Source organism: Zeus faber, assembly GCF_960531495.2.
Source record: "Zeus faber genome assembly, chromosome: 16".
Lineage (NCBI taxonomy): Eukaryota > Metazoa > Chordata > Actinopteri > Zeiformes > Zeidae > Zeus > Zeus faber.
In genome coordinates this window covers 8,910,323-8,929,336 of record NC_137202.1, presented here as the reverse complement: position 1 = coordinate 8,929,336, position 19,014 = coordinate 8,910,323, and the positions used below count along the sequence as shown (strand labels likewise).

The following is a 19,014-nucleotide window of genomic DNA, read 5'->3' as shown; positions in this document are numbered from 1 at the left end:
CATCCTGCCTTGTCAACATCATTTTGAGTTTGCAGTTATCACAACAACTTGGATCGGTTCAACATCAGCCTGGAGTCACGAATAGTAGAGCTAATGTCTGGACCTTCAATAGACGAGCTGTTTACAAGCAAACAATGCACTGAGTCCCAATAACTATACATAGAGATGTCCCAAGAACACACACACACACACACACATCTGAAGAAACAGCCAGACATTGGAGTGGACAAGCTGTCATACTGCATTTACTGCTGCTCAAGCACACAACCAAATAATAACAGTAATAATACGGACCAAGGGCAGAACCGCACCATGGAAATCACACACACACACACACACACACACACACACACACACACACAAACACAAACACAAACACACACACACACACCTCCTCCTCTCGTCAACACTTACACCCACTTACAAGTTAAAAAAAAAGTTTCCCAAAACTCTGGCATTGCATAAAAAACTTTATTTTGGAAATGTTAGGCCGGGGTAAAAAAGAGTTCAAATTAGTTTGGACAAAAATAAGTTACAAGATCAGATCAAAAAAATTGAAAAGAAAAAAATATATATATACACCGGTACTTATATCAAATTCCTGCAAACTGAGCGGGGTACTGTACATCAAGGCTGATTCTCCAACGTCCGGATGAAAACGAGCTATGACAGCGAGGTTGACGCCACAGTTTTTCCACGGACCATTAAAGAAAAATAAAAAAATAAAAAAAAATAGGCAACCGCTCCCCAGTGACACATGGACATTAGGGGTGAACACGCTACAGGATGCGACGGAGGAATCCAGCTCAAATGGCTGGGAAAAGGGGGAGAACCTTCACCCAAGAACTGAGTGAACGTCACTGAGCGAGGACGACGGAGGGCAAGCTTTGCGATTCGACATGGAGAATTTCATGCCTCAACGTGGCTCCACACTCAGCGCTGCGTGGTTCGCATTGCAAACATGTTTCCACTACCTGTTGAAAAACATCTCTCTGCATTTGACCATTGGGGCATTTTCATGAGAACGTGGGATGTGACGTGCACGTTAAGCACCGATATTAGCCTGTTGGCTTCAGTTAAATTGATTTATTTAACATATGTGGAACATTGAGTGTATACATTTTTTTAACCTAATACACACACTTTTTTTTTTTTTTTTCCAATTTACTGTTCAACGTTAATGCTATTGTCTAAAGCAGTGATTCCTAATCATAGGGGGTCGCAGAGGGGGGTGTAAGGCTTTGGGCGATTCGCAGCATACGTGTCCTAATCGTCAAATATTGGTTCTAAAATCCACGTTTCAGTTCAAATTTAAATTGGAACAAAATAAAGGACTATAGTATGTTCTAATGTATTATCTACTCTACCATGACAATACAACAAATACATGAAAGAAAAAGTATTGTGTCTTATAGATTGGGGCGGGGGTCTCAGATTGAATCAGGTTTCATTTATGGGGTCTCTGGGGAAAAAAAGGTTGGGAGCTCCTAGTCTTTAATGTAGCATGTCAAACTTGTTCAACAATTTAGTGAAAATCATCCACTCCAATATAATTCCATATTCAAAGTTTGAATTATGACAGTTTTACTGTGGCCATCCCCCCCATGTACACAGGACTTGGAAACACACACTTGCACACTCAGGTCAAGGGGCGAGTGGAAAAAGAATAGAGCAAGGCAGGCAGGCAGGCAGGCAGGCACAAGCGCGCGCACGCGCACGCACACACACACACACACACACACACACACACACACACACACACACACACACACACACACACACACACACACACCCCCCCAGAGGTGAAGGCCAGTGAGAAGTGAGAGGAAGTCGCACAGATAGTCCTGCTGTCAACCTGTGAGGAGTGTGCATAGTGGCATGGAGTTCAACTATCACTTCTTTACAAGCACCAACCTGTGAGTTAAAGTGGTAATGTATAACATTATTTAGTTATTAATTGTTTTTCATTCTTTCTTTAGGTGGTACTTAAATAATAGTCATTTAATGTGTTTGCGTTATTTATGTGCTCCTCTTTATGATGTTTCCCTTGTTGGTGGCGGCCTTTCCCTGCAAGAACGCACTGATTGGGCAGGTACAAGAAGTTAAAAGCAGCCGCGGTGAATTCAATAAAGCATCGTAGCTAGTTGTGGTCAATAAACTGTCGATATGGAGCAATATTCACAAAAAAGAATAGCACCAAAAAAAGCCCATGACCTCAGGTAGAAAAGAAAAAAAGAAATCTAGTAGAAGAATAAAAACTTTGAAGAAAGTGACTAATTGAAGATGTGGGTAAACAGGTTTGAATGCAAATCTGTGACTTTTAATGATATCCACACACACACACACACACACACACACACACACACGGAGTGCTACTCTAAGACACTGCGACTGTTCCGACTCCTCTCAGTGAGACAGCAGTTGAGGACGAAAAATGAGTTGGTAAAAATGATCTCCACACCTCCATCAGCGGCCGCTTCAAAAGGCCTCCGACAACAGCGACACTTGTTTTTCTGCCACAGCGGTGCAGCAACAGCGGCCCCAGGTGGTGCAAGGCCTTCATTTGTTTTGAACCGTTACTGATTGATGGATTTTTTTGATTTTTTTTGACAATTTCATTTTAAAAACCAGTTCAGCCATGCCATGGAGTGTTTACCTAAAAGGGAAAAGTCAGGATAGCACCACAAAGCCCAGAGGCTTATTTCCACTGTGGTCCCTTTGGGGTTGAGGGGGCGTGCAGGGGTCAGTTTTGCAAACAATAATGCAAAAACACTCAGAAAGTTACACACAGTATTAACATCATCAATTCTTTGGACAATGCCTGGTCCTGTCCTTGCCACTCAATCAATACAACTAATTAAAAACGTTGCACATCAGAGATGGATACATCAAAATATTGCCAAACTTACTTCAAAGTCCCATCAGCAGATTATATACCAGTCTGGGTCAGTCCATAATAATTTAAATAAACTCCATCAAAACAAACCGAGAAAATCTAAATATAGAAAGACACCCCATTGACAGGCAAAATATGGTATTATAAATAACCTCTGAGGCGCCAGCTTGAAAGCTTCCAAGCTGCTTATGATTTTAAGATTCCCTGGCAATCCATTCCGCAGATTTACTGCCACGCACAAAAAAGTTTCCTTTCCCGGGTCAAGTCTTAAACCTGGGGTAAGAAAGTGAGTGGAGCTGCCCCTGGTGGAACAGCTGTTAATATCCCTCACCTGGATGAAATATTGAGGAACAGCACTCTACCTGAGAGACTCAGAGACCACTTATATTTTAACTGGCAAGTTTATCGTCTAATGTCTTAGTCGATTCGACATTCTGTCTATAAAACAATTAATAAATATTGTACGGCAGAGGTTTTGTGTCAGATGGTTTCTTGATGCAACGCACAAAAAAAAAATGGAACTAAAGTACAAACAGAGGAGTGGGACAAGCAGCACACACCTGTTCTTCTTTGAGTGTTCATCCTTCCCCTTTTTTACTCCAAAGATCCTGGTGATCAAAGTGCTGAAGAGGAGCGTGGAGGAGTTCCTCACCTGTGGTGGAGAGAGAGAGAGAACACATTCAGAAAAAGACAAGTACCATCTGAGCGCTTTGAGGATGTTAAAATAAAGAAAGAAAAACCCTGTGGTGCTCTTTGAAAAAGAGGGAAAGCAAAGCTCAAAGCTCTCTAATATACTTAAGTTGATCCCAGACACTCACAAGGAATATAATGTTATTGAATATAACACCCTAACCCAAAGACATGTTTCAGGAGAGGTTTTTATTGTCCACACAACTGACAATGATGACCTGGAAGGTAAAGAAACATGGACACACTCACGGCCCAGACTGGAGAGGTGAAGCCCAGCACGGCGGCACGCATGCCTTCAGATACAAAGGGGATGATGTTCTCTCCCAGACGGGTGTCCCGGTACAGAGCCCTGAGGATGTTGAGGGCATGGACCTGCACAGATATTCACATGTGTATCCCACCGATATACTGTATATGTGTACACACACACACACACACACACACACACACACACACACACACATATACAGTATATACATATATATTAGATTTAAAATATACTTCCTTTAAGTTGGTTGTGCATTCATTTGTGATTTAGTGATAAATTTGGTGATTCCAAGTTGAAATAATTACAAGCCTCAGTCAGAGGAAGAAAGAGAGACTATATAGTCATTTAAATTATGTTATCAAGACAAAAACACAACTCTGTGCAACTGTGCAAAAAAAAAATATATATATATATAACAATAGGCGACACCTTCATTATCTACCATTATTTTAGATGAGAAAATTGTGGATTTCAAGTCAGTTTCTTAAATGTATAATGTTGCCATTGATATATATATATATATAATATATATATCAGAGAAGAGCGATAATAAACAGTAATATTGCTTATAATATTGCAGTAGGCTGTACCTGAGGGACGGTGGAGGGCCCCGGGCCTCCCTCGGCCGGGGCCACGGCGAGGGCGATCAGCTCTCTCATGGTCATCTTCAGGAGGCTGCAGCTGGACGACTTGGGCTCGGACGACAGCAGGGCCTTGTTGAGAAGGAAGAAAATCGGGGAAGGGAAGGGGGCTTATCAGCACAAATAAGCAACAGAAAAAATAGGGAGGTAGAGGTCAACAGCGAACCTGTGAGAAGAGAAGATGGCAAATAAACTTCAGATTATGTTCAGATACAGATAATGAAATATTTATTATCTGCCCAAACAGATACAAATTCAATTTTTTTTTCCTCCAATGATTAATGATGCTATACGCTTAAATAAATAGGAAATTCTATTTCATATACTTCTGACATGAGTTACAGTTTTCTGAGTTACCGTGAACGCACCATCGATTCCTGATTTGGTGTGGGAAACACTGACGATTTGGACGATTCACACAAGTCATTGTGTGAAAGCGACATTCGCCAAAAAGCAAGCTATTTGCATCCCTGCAGTGTGATTTCTATGGAAACTCTTTGCGCTAAGCTGTGAAATGTCAAAATATTTCTTTGCACCGCAGCCAAGAAAAATGAATACAAAATTATTACAAAACACTAAAACACAATGGCTGTGCAGCATGGGGTTGTCAGCAGGCGTCAAAGCAGAGAGGGGAGGGGGAGGCTCGGTAAGTCTGTGTTGGTGTGCCGTGGTGGCGTCGAGCCTGGGGGAGTGTTCCCAGTCTGGGAGGGATGGAGGGAGGCTTGGGCTGGAGATGATGATGGGGAAGAGAAGAGAGGAGAAGACCAAAGGGCTTGTCTGGGTTTTTTGTTTGGCCCGGGGCCAGCGGGAGGCGTAGCCTTCTCGGATCATCATCATGCGAAAGGCATGTGGCTCAGGCGTCTGGCAACATTTCGACTGCAGCGTTTTAACCCCCAACCTCCCCATACTCTCACGTTATCTTATGTCGGCTCTGACCCTGTTTACACCTGGAATTTAAATGTGTCTCGGGTGATCCGATCACAAGGGAACAGCCCAAGGTACCCGGCTTGGGCCGATTTACGAATAAATCATCTATCAGCGACTGACTCTGTCAATTGCATTCGACACCATCGATCGCGATTGACATTGATAACAGACTTGTTTTTTTTTTTTCTTCTTTTTTTTTTTTATCCGCCAGGAAAAATCAGGGTTGAAATTGTTTAAGTGCAGTTTACCGTGTTCTGAAACTAAAGCAGAGAGGGAAAAGGGGGGAAGAGGGAAGAGAGGGGGCGGAGAATCTCGCCCTCTCCGCTCAGAGCTGTCCAGTAACCACTGGTGATCGGGTCTAACTTTCCCTCTACAGTCCCGTACAGAGACTTTTAGGGGCAGGTGCTTAAAATAAAAAAATAAAAAAATAAAAAAGAGGAGGTCCCCAAAACTTGTCTTTGAAGATTATTACTGAAAATACCACTCAGATGATGCATTCTAGGCAACCTAACAAGCTGCTGGACCTGTTTTCAACGGGCTGTTACTGTGTGTATCTTTAAATGCAAATGAGCTGTTGCTCCCCACGCAACACCCCTCTTTGTGGCTTGGGGAGGGGGCTCTCTCATCAGCCCGTTACGCACAGGGCTTATTTTTTTTGTTTCATTCAATTAGGAAACAGAGGAAATAAATACATCCACAATAAAAACACTGTTTTATTGGTTTTGCTTGTAGAAACGCACAGTGGCTCAACACACACACACACACACACACACACAGACACACACACACACACACACACACACACACACACACACACACACACACACACACACACAGTCAGCCAGAAAATAAATATAACAAGAGCCCACATTATAGGTACGTCTCCCAATGATTGAACCAGGAAAACAAAGGAGGTGATGCTCAACTGGAGCAGAGCGCTCCTGTCGCGGCTCTCCTCTTCAATTATTTTGTCTGGCAATCTCATTACAAATCTGTATGTTTCTTTGCAATATGTAGAGGGAACTTTGTGACTGTCTTATGTGGCAGAGGGATACCTCAATATTGAAAATTGGACAATATTTTGGGGATGACTATTGGTGCTTAGCTGATGAATGGCTCAGTCCTACTCAGAAAAGGAAGCCTTGAAGACAACTATATTGTTGTTCAAATTCCCAGAATATTCTTTGCAATAGCAAAAGCCAAATCGTGGCCATTTCTCAGCTGCACTATATTGTCTGCACACATCAGCGCACGTGGGCACGCGCACGCACACTCACACTCACACACACACACACACACACACACACACACACACACACACACACACACACAGACCAGTGACCCATGACTCCCCCCTTCCATAAAACAAAACACATTACTGCTACACTAGAATATAAAACATGACCTCTCTGCTGTATACTGTAATCAGAGGGAAGCAGGGGGGGGGGCCTCGTGTTTGGTCGATAACTGCCTTTAGTCAGTGGAGTGTGTAGACAGACAGTGTGTGTGAAATCAGTGACCCCGAGGAGGGGTAAGGGGGCCAGGGAAAGGACAGTCTGTGTTTATACGTCTGTCTGTCTGTCTCTTTGCATGTGTTTATGACACAGGGAGAGCCTTTCTTCCAGTGTGAGAGCTCTGCTGGGAGGCCCAGAACTGAGCATTGTCTGATCTTTCTCCACACACAAGGGCCCAGTTTCTGGTCGACCCTTTCAGTAGATTTGTGATACATACTGTGCTCTGAAAAAGAAGCCTAAGACACCTGCCATCTCGGAAATGGGATAGTAGCATACTATTTTGTACGGGAAATTTGTGTGTAGTTTGTCAAAAACAATCATAGAATGCTCAGTTAGTATGCGAAAAGTACCAGGAAGACATAGCACTCTGATGAAATAGCATAGTATACTTTAGATGCATACTACACTTTTGGACGTGATAAAAACGCTCACATACTAACTTTTAACTCCTGTGTGCCAGAATGAGATGAGCACAGCGAATGTTCTTGAGGACAAAATCGTTTGAAAATGTTACAGGAGAAAATGGAACACCTGGACACATACACATAGTGGTCAGACCTGGATGTAGAAGGGTATTCCAGCGCTGCGTCGTGTGGCACACAGCTTGGACGAAGGGTCGCTGGACTTCACCTCCTCGAGCAGCTCAGAGAGCCAGCGGGCGGGGAGGGACTGCAGGTGGCGGCTCTCACTCCTGACACACACCAAACACACACGCACGCACACGCACACACACACACACACACACACACACAGTACATAAAATCAGGGGTTCCCAAACTTTTGTAGGGCAGTCTGACTGGGGGGGCTGGAGAGGCTGGGGGGCCCCCTACAGGCTATCCAGTTATATGATCTTATAATAACTTATATAGGAATGTAAATCCTGCTGCAAATGTAAATCATGCAAATCTCCAAACAAATCAAATTAAAAACCAAACAATTCCTTCAATTGCATCACAGATCCTAGAGGGGTGGTGGTTTAAATAAAACTGTCATTTTAAATTTTCATAATAGTGGTTTCATCGTTTTTTTACTTTTGATTAATTCAATTATACAAACGTTCAACAACTTTCAGTCCAATTAAAATTCAAGTTCTTGTGGTTCCTAATGTCTTTGCCTGTGGTTTGATTTAGGCATCAGAATATTTCTTTCCATGGGGGGGGGGTTGACTGCAAATCAATGCAGCCAGCAGGCGAGGCAATAAGTCCTCCTTCCAAGCTGTGATCCCTGCTCACCGTACCTTCTCCAAACACTCACTATACACAATTACTCAACAGCAATAGGGGTGTCACGCTTCCGATTTGAAAATCGAAAAATCGGTCAAAATGAGCGTCGATTTCCAACGTCGAAATCTCAAGCAGGTTCGCGACTCTCCCCGTATTTTTGAGGGTAATTTTGTCACAGTCACCATATTGGGGCTGTCAAGCTCTGTCGGTAAACAAATGCAGCGCGCTGGGCGGTGGTGACTGCGGCTCGCCCGGCACCGAACCGACTTTCATGATATTTGGTTTAGAGTTGGGAGGGCTGCGGTCAGCTCAGCGGATGGTCCGTAGCGCCGCATCCCTCAATGCACACAGCACCCTCTCACCTGGCACTAGGGCTGCAGGAACAAAATTTGAATAGAATTCAAATATTACAAAAAAATATATAAAAAAAACAATAAAATTCAAATTAAGGTCATCCTATTTGTTGCACAGTAAACGCACATTCAAGAGAAATATTCCTGGTAACAGTGTTCTTATCTTGAAGTCTGCGCATTTCCCTTTCCTCTGGCGTATGGCTGTGTGTACAACGGAGAGTGTGCCAGTAATTCCAAAGATGTGTCGGTGAAAGTGGGAAATAAACCCGACCATCACTGACGGAATGTCCTCTAGTGCAGAGGTTCCCAACCACCAGCTCGCGGACCCCGCGGGCTGTGGGGCATTTGACACGCCGGACCATGAGAGCGCAGGTGGGATTTTTTCAGGAGTGATCTGGGATCTGCTCCGCAGCGGAGCTGCAGCAGCAGGAAAAGGAGTAAATTAAATACATCTAGAGATATTATTTGCTTTGTTTGGAGAAGAGATCACTCTGATCAGAGCTGCGGAGTTGCAGGTAGTAATTTGCCTTTTACTACCAGAATTCCCCACTGGCAAAAATAGCATCCATTTTTGTGTGCTTATTTTGGTGAGTAACTTAAAAGTAGTGTAATAAGTAACTTACTGTTCATTATTCTAAAGTATAGTACTGATAAAGCACTTAACTGTTTAGGTGTGTTGTTTCAATATTATCATATTATATTTTTATTATTTATCATTTTTTATATTCAAATAAAAGTTACTGATTGAGAAACTAGTGTTTTTCTTTACAAATCAAGACTTGAAAGTCTAACAATAACAAAGCTGTTAGTGCTGAAAAAAAAGGTTTAAATTGAAAATTGAATCAAAACCTTAAAATCTAAGGTCAAATCATGACAGCGCTAGTTGGCAACCACTACTAAAATTTGTGTTTGGCCTTAGAATGTACGTCCACATTTAGTGCAAGTAAAGAATGTCTGTATAATGCAAAGAGACAGAGTTGGAGGATGAGAAAGGAAGAGAGGCAGCGATGTATGGAATCCAGAAAGTGCCACAATGGATATATAAATTAATAAAAGAATAAATAAATGTGGAAATATAAAGAGGAATACATTTTTTACACTTAATTTATTTATTCATTCCAATATATTACTTTACTTTCATATATTTTTTTACATGTATTTATTCAATTATTTCTGTATGTACAGTATATATTTCTCTATTTATTTCTGCTTTTCCTGATGAGCACAAACTGTCAATCAACTTGTTTTGGTCGAACCCCTAAATCAGAGTAATCACTCCCAGATGTATTTGTACGGTTCCAACCTGCTGGTAAACCCTGCAGAATGCAGGACTCCATTACGTCCAGAGGAACTTCCTGTGGACATGGTCCAGCTGCCGATGGCCTCTCGTCAGATCCCTCTCTGAGTCGCATGGCGACTTCTTGCAGATTGTGCCACACAACTTCGTCAATATCCAAATTTGTCAGCCCGGATATTTGAGACTCTCCATTACAGCTTCCCCCCTCGTAAAAATAAAGTCTGATTCACCGTTTTCCTCCAGCCGCCGAGCAAGTGTTAAAATAGCTTCTCTGACTTCACTTCTCAGCGCTTGTTCAAATTCTGCCATGAGCCTTCGTACTTGGCGGCTACGGGCTGAATGCTGCGTTCAGGACAACTGGGAAACTTCCCAACTTCCTACCATTCATAATATACTTCCATGCCATTCACTATAAACGTTGCATTGGTGATTTACGTTTAAGAGAAATCCCAGAGCAACATGTTAGGAACTCAGTCCTCAGCTTCCGTCTAGGAATGATGAGATGGAGGGCCATTCGTTTTCCGAAGCGTAAGTAAGAAGTACGCAGTTCCCAGTTGTCGTGAACGCAACGCATTGACGTGACCAGTCATCAGCTGCATTGACTGACGTTGATTGACAGCTTGTGCCCGTCAGGAAAAGCAGAAATAAATAGAAAAATATAAACAGAAATAAAGGAATAAATAAATGTAAAAATATATATGAAAATAAATAAAGAAATGTATATGGGAATTAATTATAATTTATAAAAATATATGGAAAGAGATAAAAAAATATATATTTAGAAATCAATGACCAAATAAATATAAAAATGTATAGAAAAATGAATGTGGAAAAAACAAAGCAGTAATAAATTCTGATTTACACCAATTACTATTTCTATATCAACTTCCAGATTCATCAAGCTTTCTCCGTATATATTTTTGAATTGTTATTTACTCCTCTTTATAGTTCCACATTTATTTTTTTTTTTCTTTTATTAACTTATTTATCATTTTTGCACTCTCAGGATTCCATAGAGATGAGGAGGTAAACAAGAAAGTAAAAGAATGAGTGAGTCAAAGGGAGCAGTGCATGAGCACAGTGGAACACACAGAGTCCAGAAGAAAACCCAACGCAGGGCATCAAAGGACAGCGGTCAGACACCCTACAATCAACACCCCATAACACAGCACCGACAGCATACCAGCAACACGCTGTTCTTTCCAGCCCAGTGCCCCTACTCCGAGCGCACGCGCACACGCACACGCGCGCACACGCACACACGCGCACACACAATCCTAGCACTCCCACGCAAAACCGCTAGAATGTTGCCCTCATTTCAAAACACGCTGCGCATCGGTTAAAGAAAAAAATAAATAATTTATTTTGTCTGGCAGTCGCATTACAAATCTGTATGTTTCTTTGCAAAATGCAGAGGGAACTTTGTGACTGTCAAATGTGGCAGAGGAATACCTCGATATCGAAAATTGGACAATATTTTGGGGATGACTATTGGTGCTTAGCTGATGAAAGGCTAAGTCCGACTCAAAAAAGAAGAGCCTTGAAGACAACTATACTGTGATATCACAATATTCAAATTCCCAGATAATTTTTTTGCAAAAGCGCGCCCATTTCCCAGCTGCACTATATTGTCTACACACATCAGTACACGTGCACGCGCACACGCGCACACACACACACACACACACACACACACACACACACCTGCACAGCATGTCGGTGAGGCGAACAAAGCCGACGTAAGCCAGCTCAAATGCACCGCGGTGACGAGACTGTAGGAGCTGCTGGCGGAAATACAGACCCACGTCCTCAACCTGAGTGAGAGAGACAAAGAGAAGGAGAGAGAGAGAGAGTCGAGTTAAAAAATAAATAAATAAAAAACTTAATTTAGCACATGTGGTACCTACTGATTCCCGTGGCACAAGCACAAAAAATTGGAAGACAAATCAATGATCAAAGCAAACATAAATAAATATGTATTAGCAATAATAATAGTCATCATAATACTAATAAAAACAACAATTAAAAGTCAAAAAATAAAAACATTATAAAGTAGACAAGAAAAAACACCACAAAGGGAAAAAATACACCCATTTATCTATACCACACCAAGGAATCAGCAAAAAGAGTGCAAAAGTTGACATCTCCATCTAAAACTGACAAATATGTCCTTGTAGAACCACTGTTGTTTCAAATCCTGCACCTCAACTCAGCTTGTAAAACCTAAAATCACCCACACCCTGGGAGGGAGAAGGAGAAAGAGAAGTAATAAGAATGCAAATAGAAAAAATTGGCGATTTGCAGTAGACATAAAAAATGAATATTTTATATATATATATATATATATATATATATATATATATATACACATATATATATATATATATATATATATATATATATATATATATATATATATATATATACACACACATACATACATACATATATACATATACATACACCTATCACAAAAAACACAAATATTTGCAATGTACAATATAAAAATCACCTGAAAAATAGAAACATTTGGAAATATACAAGAAACCTAAAAATTGACAACAAACGTCATATTAAACCTGTCGAAAAAAAGCAAATCGTGCATACAATTTTATTGGCAAAATTTCATAACAAATATCGCTGCCACAAACAGTTAAGTACTCATTTTGTTTTATATCCCAACATGAAAACAAGACGTGAAACTCTGCTCCTGGGTCGGGTCCAGTGCTTTCCGCGCTTTTCCTGCCGGACCGCCGATTGGTCGCAGCTATTTGGATGTGGAGAGCAGGCGTGTCGGTAGCATGGCGAGTGTGTTCAAATAAGGATGCGGAGACATCCACATAATGACCAGTGTGGGTCGGCGCGTCTCTCTCTCTCTCTCTCTCTCCCTCTCTCTCTCTCTCTCCCTCCCTCCCCCTCTCTCCCTCCCCCTCGCCGCTCCTGCCCTGTCATTAGGAAGCCCTGTGGCATCGGGCGAACCCCGGGGTGGCACAGAGGGCACGGGGATGCGGTGCCCCCCAAACGGCCGCCCTTCGCCGCTGCGGGGCCTCTTAAAAACAGGGGCCCCTTGTGGACCAGGGGCGAGACACAACATCTAAACTTAACGTAGACACAGAAGCCACAGGCTGAGCGGCCTTACATCATGCTCCCGATCAGGAACGCTGGGAGTTCTCAGAGAAGCTCGCCTACAAATGTCAAAGAAAAACATTTAAATAGGAGTAAACACACTCCAGTCTGGAGCTAATTCAATGTGGTTGCTTGTTGTCTTTCAGCGTCTTGTGTCGTGACATCCTGGACTATAAACCATGTTATAGGTTTATAGTCAGAATTTATAATTATGAGAAGAAGTCTCACAATTTGGAGGTCTGAAACGTTTGACGTTTTACAGTATTTTAAAAATCTAGGGTTACCGTAGAGTTTCAACCCTGTTCACTAGTCAGCACACATGTTTATTTACATGTTTCACATTACCATTGCTTGGTGATGACTCACATTTCATAATATTGTGTTCATTTTCTGATTATGGAAAATTTGAACAATATGGTGACAAGCCTACCTCAAAATCCTGGTCTCACTGACCATGACATAAAAAAAGAAAATACAAAATATGGCAAAATGAAGTTACTTTGACAAAATATTTGTTGTCTGTTAGACCGGGAGAGAATTTTATGGTATAGTTGTTAAAGGATAGTAGTGGCCAAACGGATCCACAGGATCAGATCTATGGGACCACAGATCAGATCCGCTAGTAAACAAAAACAATGTGTATTGAGAGATGCAGACTTCAACCAACTTGCTTAATCCTGAACTGCTTTTCATGAAATTTAGTTTGTTATAGACGTGAAAAATTGAACATGATGCTGGGGGTGGATCCAATCCTATTTCCTCATTCCCTACTATGTTTAAAGGAAGAACGTGTCTCATATTGCACTTTAATTTAACAATTGAGTATTGAATATTTTATATATTTTAAAATTGTATTTCAAAACCATGGGCAAAAGTACATTCATTTTAGTGTTTCACAGAATAAATGGTAAAAAAAAAAAAGAAAAAGTTTTGTCTTAAGTTTTTTATTTGTCTTTTATTTTCTTAGTGTTTTTTTTTTTGGCTGAACCGAAAAATTATCCGATCTGTGTCTCAAAACTATGATACGATCTGAACAGTGATTTTTTTTTGTATCCATTTCACCAGGATAGAGTAGTGAAACATGGACAGTTGTTACGGTATTACTATTGTCACGAGGCATAAAAAAACCCCTGTAAATAGAAAAAATCAATACTGCGATTCAATTCTATATTTTCAATTTCAAAATCTGCTTTACAAAACACCACCTTCATCAAAAATATATTGAAATATTTAGCCTCTGTACCAAATTTATTTCATAAAATATTTTTGTAACGCACGTCAGACGGTACACTGAAAAGTTGGGAGCAATTGTTACGCACAAAGTTTCAACAGATTGATAATAAAATCCTATTGTGAGCGTTGCATCGATATCCGATTGAATGGATGGATGTAGAATCGTTACGGTTTATAATCAGAATTGCCTAGAACCGTGAGAAACCGCCGCAGTACGCAGCCCTAAAACGGGAGCAGTGCGAGGCCGTCTCAGCCCAGACTGCTGTGGTGCGGCGAGGCGGTGCTGAATCGGTGCAGGCGGAGCGATGCTGACGCTGCAGCTATTTCAGGTTTCACTGTTTGGGTTAAAGAGTCCAAACTTCCCGTGCGGGGCCATGGGGGACGGGGGGGGGGGGGGGGGGGGGGGGGGTGCAACTTTATTTAGACAACAACTTCCTGTTTGCAGTGCTCCCGTTTTTTTCCAGAAAAAGGTCCATGTGTGGAGAGAGAGAGCGAGAGCGAGAGAGAGAGAGAGCGAAGCTTCCCCAAACTCTAATTACGTGCACGGCTCTGGGGCCTTTACTGGCGACTCAAATAGCTGAGCCCGGATTTGGCCGCCGGGCAACACAGCGTCTCGTAACCAAACTGCAGCTGGCCTTGCGTGCGCCAGTTATTGTTGTCGTTCAATAAGATGGAACGGGCGTGATCCCCGTGCGGAATGATGCAACTCTGGCAGCGAGAAGGAGGAGGCACCGGGCAGCGACGACTCCATGAAGAGTGCAAAGTCCCGCTCCCTTATCATCGTCATCATTCAGTACAAATGGAGGGTTTTGAGGCATCTATTCTTTAGAAAATAATAAATCAGTAAACAATACGGTAGTGGTAGACTATTCTGGGATGACAAGAGTGTAAACATGGTACATTGCATTTGATTTTAAGAGGTGCGGCCTGGGAATGAGTTGATGGACAGTTGTCGTTCAGAGCCTGCGGGCAGTGGGAGAGACGCCCGTGGATGTACCCGTCCGGTTACCCTGGTAACACTCGCATCCATTCTGCGCGGGCGAGGTTTCCAATTTGCGTCGACTGCGCAACTGCGAGCAAGATGGCTGCGACCACGCCCCCCTGCCCCATGTTTTTGGCTTCAAAACAGCTCTTTGAGTGAATGGGGTCATGTCGTCCATTTTATTTTCAGTCCATGGTGTGTGTGTGTGTGTGTGTGTGTGTGTGTGTGTGTGTGGGGGTGTGGGGGTGTGGGGGTGTTTTGAATTTTCGGTACGCTGTCATCGGCATTCTTGATGATTGATTTACAAATCTAAATCGTTAAATTCCTGAATTATTCAAAGGCTTTTGATAGAAAGTATTTTAACTGCGATTTTAGTGGCACGTACCCTTTTTCCAAACCACAGGTCACAAGGAGAACTGATCATGAGTGAATCTGGAATCAGACGGAAAAAAGGGAAAGCGGAGGGGGAGCTCACTGTTGTAGGTCTGCGTTCATGAACCAACGCTGTCAAACACGAAACCTTCCATTTTGACTAATCACCCAAAGACATCTGGCCTTTTTTGGATATGAGGACGCCACGTTTAAACACCCGTGTGCCGGGCGTCTCGAGGGAACACCGGAGAAGCTAATACGTTAGATCAATGTTTAGCGTGGAGACCAGAACAAAACTGGACTTCGCCGAGGAAACCATGATCAATCTTTAGAGCCCCCACCCCCTCCCCCCACGCTTCCTCTGGAGTACAACAATCTGTCCATGGAGACAGGCTGTGTGTGTTTGGGACGGTGACAAGCAGATTATCTTAGCTTAACTGCGGCACCACCCACCGAAAGAGAGGAAGCAAGCTGTGGAGGCTCGGAATGCAGGTACGCACGTTTGCAAAAGCTTGTACATTAAAGTGGCAATCCATGAGATCATCAGCGCTGCGGGGAGACTTCAAGTCCCAGAATTTCATTGAAAACTATTACTATTAAAACTATTACTATTATTACACCTCAACAGGGATTGACATTAAGCTTTACATTATTTATCCTCAGACTTTTTTTTTTTCCCCCCCCTAATTCCGTTCATCATCTTCATCACAGCATCATGTTCCATTTTACATTATTATCTTACCTTTGATATCGCAATCTAAATCATATCCATATCCTTTGGCCAAGTGGCCGAGATGTTTTAATTGCCCGATCGCCAAACTTTCTTGTGGGAAATGGAAAATGTAGGTCTATTAAAAAAATATATAAAAACAACAGGGATTTGGACAATTATTAGAGTTTATTAACGTGCAAAACATACAATTAACCGGTAACAACTACAATAAGTAAGGTATATATACACACACTATAGAATATAAAGGGGTTGGGCAATTGTTTTTATTTTCCACATTGTCCAATGGTGGCTACTCGAGATCGCCGGGGGCAGTGGGAGGGTGGGAGGGGAGTTACGTCACAGCCCACCAGTGAAATGCCAGCATGGACGACGTGGAAAGAAATAGTTACTCATTTTAAATAAATATTTGATTCTCTGTTTAGCACTTTTTCTAAATTATTATTATTATTGACGTTAGAAATAAATATGGATTAAAAACCCTGAATAATCACCTTGAGCGTCGCTCAGCGTCTGACGGAGCTTAAAATAATATAACCTTTCAGCTTTCTACAGTTAAGGTTATATGAATAAACATTTATAAAAGAGTGTGAACATTTTGTTTAAAATATTTAACATAAAAAAAAAAAAAAGACTAACAATGTCTCCTCTATTCAAACAACGGCTTCCTTTTAAAAGTCTGCGCCCCTGTGCTTGGTGCGCAGCGGCGGCTTCAGGCAATACCTATTTGAGGCCATGATGAATCTTGTCAAAATGACCCTTAAAACTTATATGGCTTGACATGTGTATTAAACGCTAGAGGGCTTTTAATCAAAAAAAATGTTTTAACATAAAATAATTGTTCTTGATGGTTGTTCCGCCACATACAGAATAATAAGCACAACTTTTGATGAATGGCTGATTCAGGTAATAACAGGCGGCTCGCACCGCGCAGCTCTTGTAAATCAAACTGATATTATAATGGCTGGTTATTAGTTATTAGAGATTGGACCGACGTCATTCACTCATCGGATGCCGGACTGGTGTTGCCAGTCCATGTGCTGATCCAAATTCCATTCCAAAGCTTGCGCGAGACCATGAACCCTCCGTTTCGTTTTGACAATTTAATGAGAATTAGAGAATTCAAATCGGCAAATAATGAACCTGTAAAGGGTGACGCGAACAGGAACAGGCAGGTGGAGTGGGGCAAACCGTCACAGACTGAAGCAGCCGTTCAGCAGTGCTTGTCCTCATGTACTGTATATATATATATATATATATATATATATATATATATACACATTATGCGCCGCCAGAGCTACAGGGAGTTGTAGTTCTATTCCTGTAGCACCACACTGAATTACTAAATACAAGGGTTTATGATCAACGTGGAGTGGGGGAAAAAAAAAAAAAGGTTTTGAAAAGAAAGTCGTTCATTTTCCTGCTCCACGACCGTTCCAATATGGCGGTGACGTTGACGTAGGATCCAAAAGTCCGGGTCCGGATCCATTTCTTAACCTTCTCTTTTCTTAATGGAAACATCTACCTGTTTGTATGTGAAGGCTCTTTAACAGACGGTTCAAATAAATCGTTTTGGAATACATAAAAAATTGAATGGATTTTTGCAGTATTTTCTGCTCTTTTAAGTGCTGCGTAGTTTACTACAGCCTCATGTAAACTTACACATAATACCAACAATTTTACAACAACAATAAGAAAAAGCTCTGGCAGCGCAATCAATATCGGTATCGGCACATATGTATCAGAATCAGATTGGAAGTGAAAATCAGTGGATCGGTGTATCTCTGTAAGTTTTTGTGTTGGTGTTACTGATGAATTAACGAAACATTCCATCCAATTGTGGTCGTTCCAACACATTCAGAGTCATGACAGCTTTTGATGAGCGGCCATTGTTAATCAAAGATTATATTTTAAAGGCTGGTTATTAGGTTTTGTATTTAATGTAGCCCAGCGAATGTCAGTTATAACATTCTTTCTCAGCCCTGAAAGGCAAACCATTTTTTGATGGCCCAAAAATATACATTTAAATGAATATCATCAACATGCCACAACTAGTCGACTGATGGCTTGAAATGACGACTACTAGTCGACTAGAACTTTTGTAGTCGGCTAGGCTCGAGACACTAAAACCTTCTCTCCTCTGTTTAAGCTGAGCTCCAAGCCAAGCACCCAAAGCTGTCAAACGCTCCAGAGAACACACACACACACACACACACACACACACACACACACACACACACACACACACACACACACACACACACACACACACACACACACACACACACACACACACACACACACTAACTAACTAACTATTATCCCATCCTCCAGTATTTTGGAGAGAAGAGTCTTTCTGCAGCGCTCAGCTCGGGGTCATCGGTAAGGAATCGGGATCACTCATGTCAACAACGGCAACCGTTGCCGTGGTGCCACCCAGTAGCGGGAAACATCTGCGGCGTTGCCGGGACGACAAGCTCCAACACAAAATGCTGGTGAGGGATCGAGCACGGGTTTGACGGGTGTGAGCTCTTCGGAAAGAGCTTTCTTGGTCTGGGGCGCGCACGCGCGCGCACGCACACGCACACACACACACACACACACACACACACACACACACACACACACACACACACACACACACTGTTTACTGCAGTGTGTCATCACTGTGGTATGGCAGAGTGACTTTGGTCTACACAGACGAAGCCAAAGCCATTTTCCAGAAACCGGGTATTAGACACACCCGGTCAACTGTCAACACT

At 42.1% G+C, this 19,014-nt stretch overlaps 1 protein-coding gene across 1 annotated transcript in view; it reads right to left on the bottom strand.

Moving 5' to 3' along the window:
- Positions 1–19,014, bottom strand: part of thada (THADA armadillo repeat containing) — a 93,706-nt gene that overhangs the window by 60,714 nt on the left and 13,978 nt on the right. The window contains 5 exon segments of the mRNA XM_080017049.1: positions 3,457–3,548; positions 3,836–3,958; positions 4,445–4,567; positions 7,495–7,627; positions 11,514–11,623. Coding sequence (XP_079873175.1) covers positions 3,457–3,548; positions 3,836–3,958; positions 4,445–4,567; positions 7,495–7,627; positions 11,514–11,623 — 581 coding nt within the window.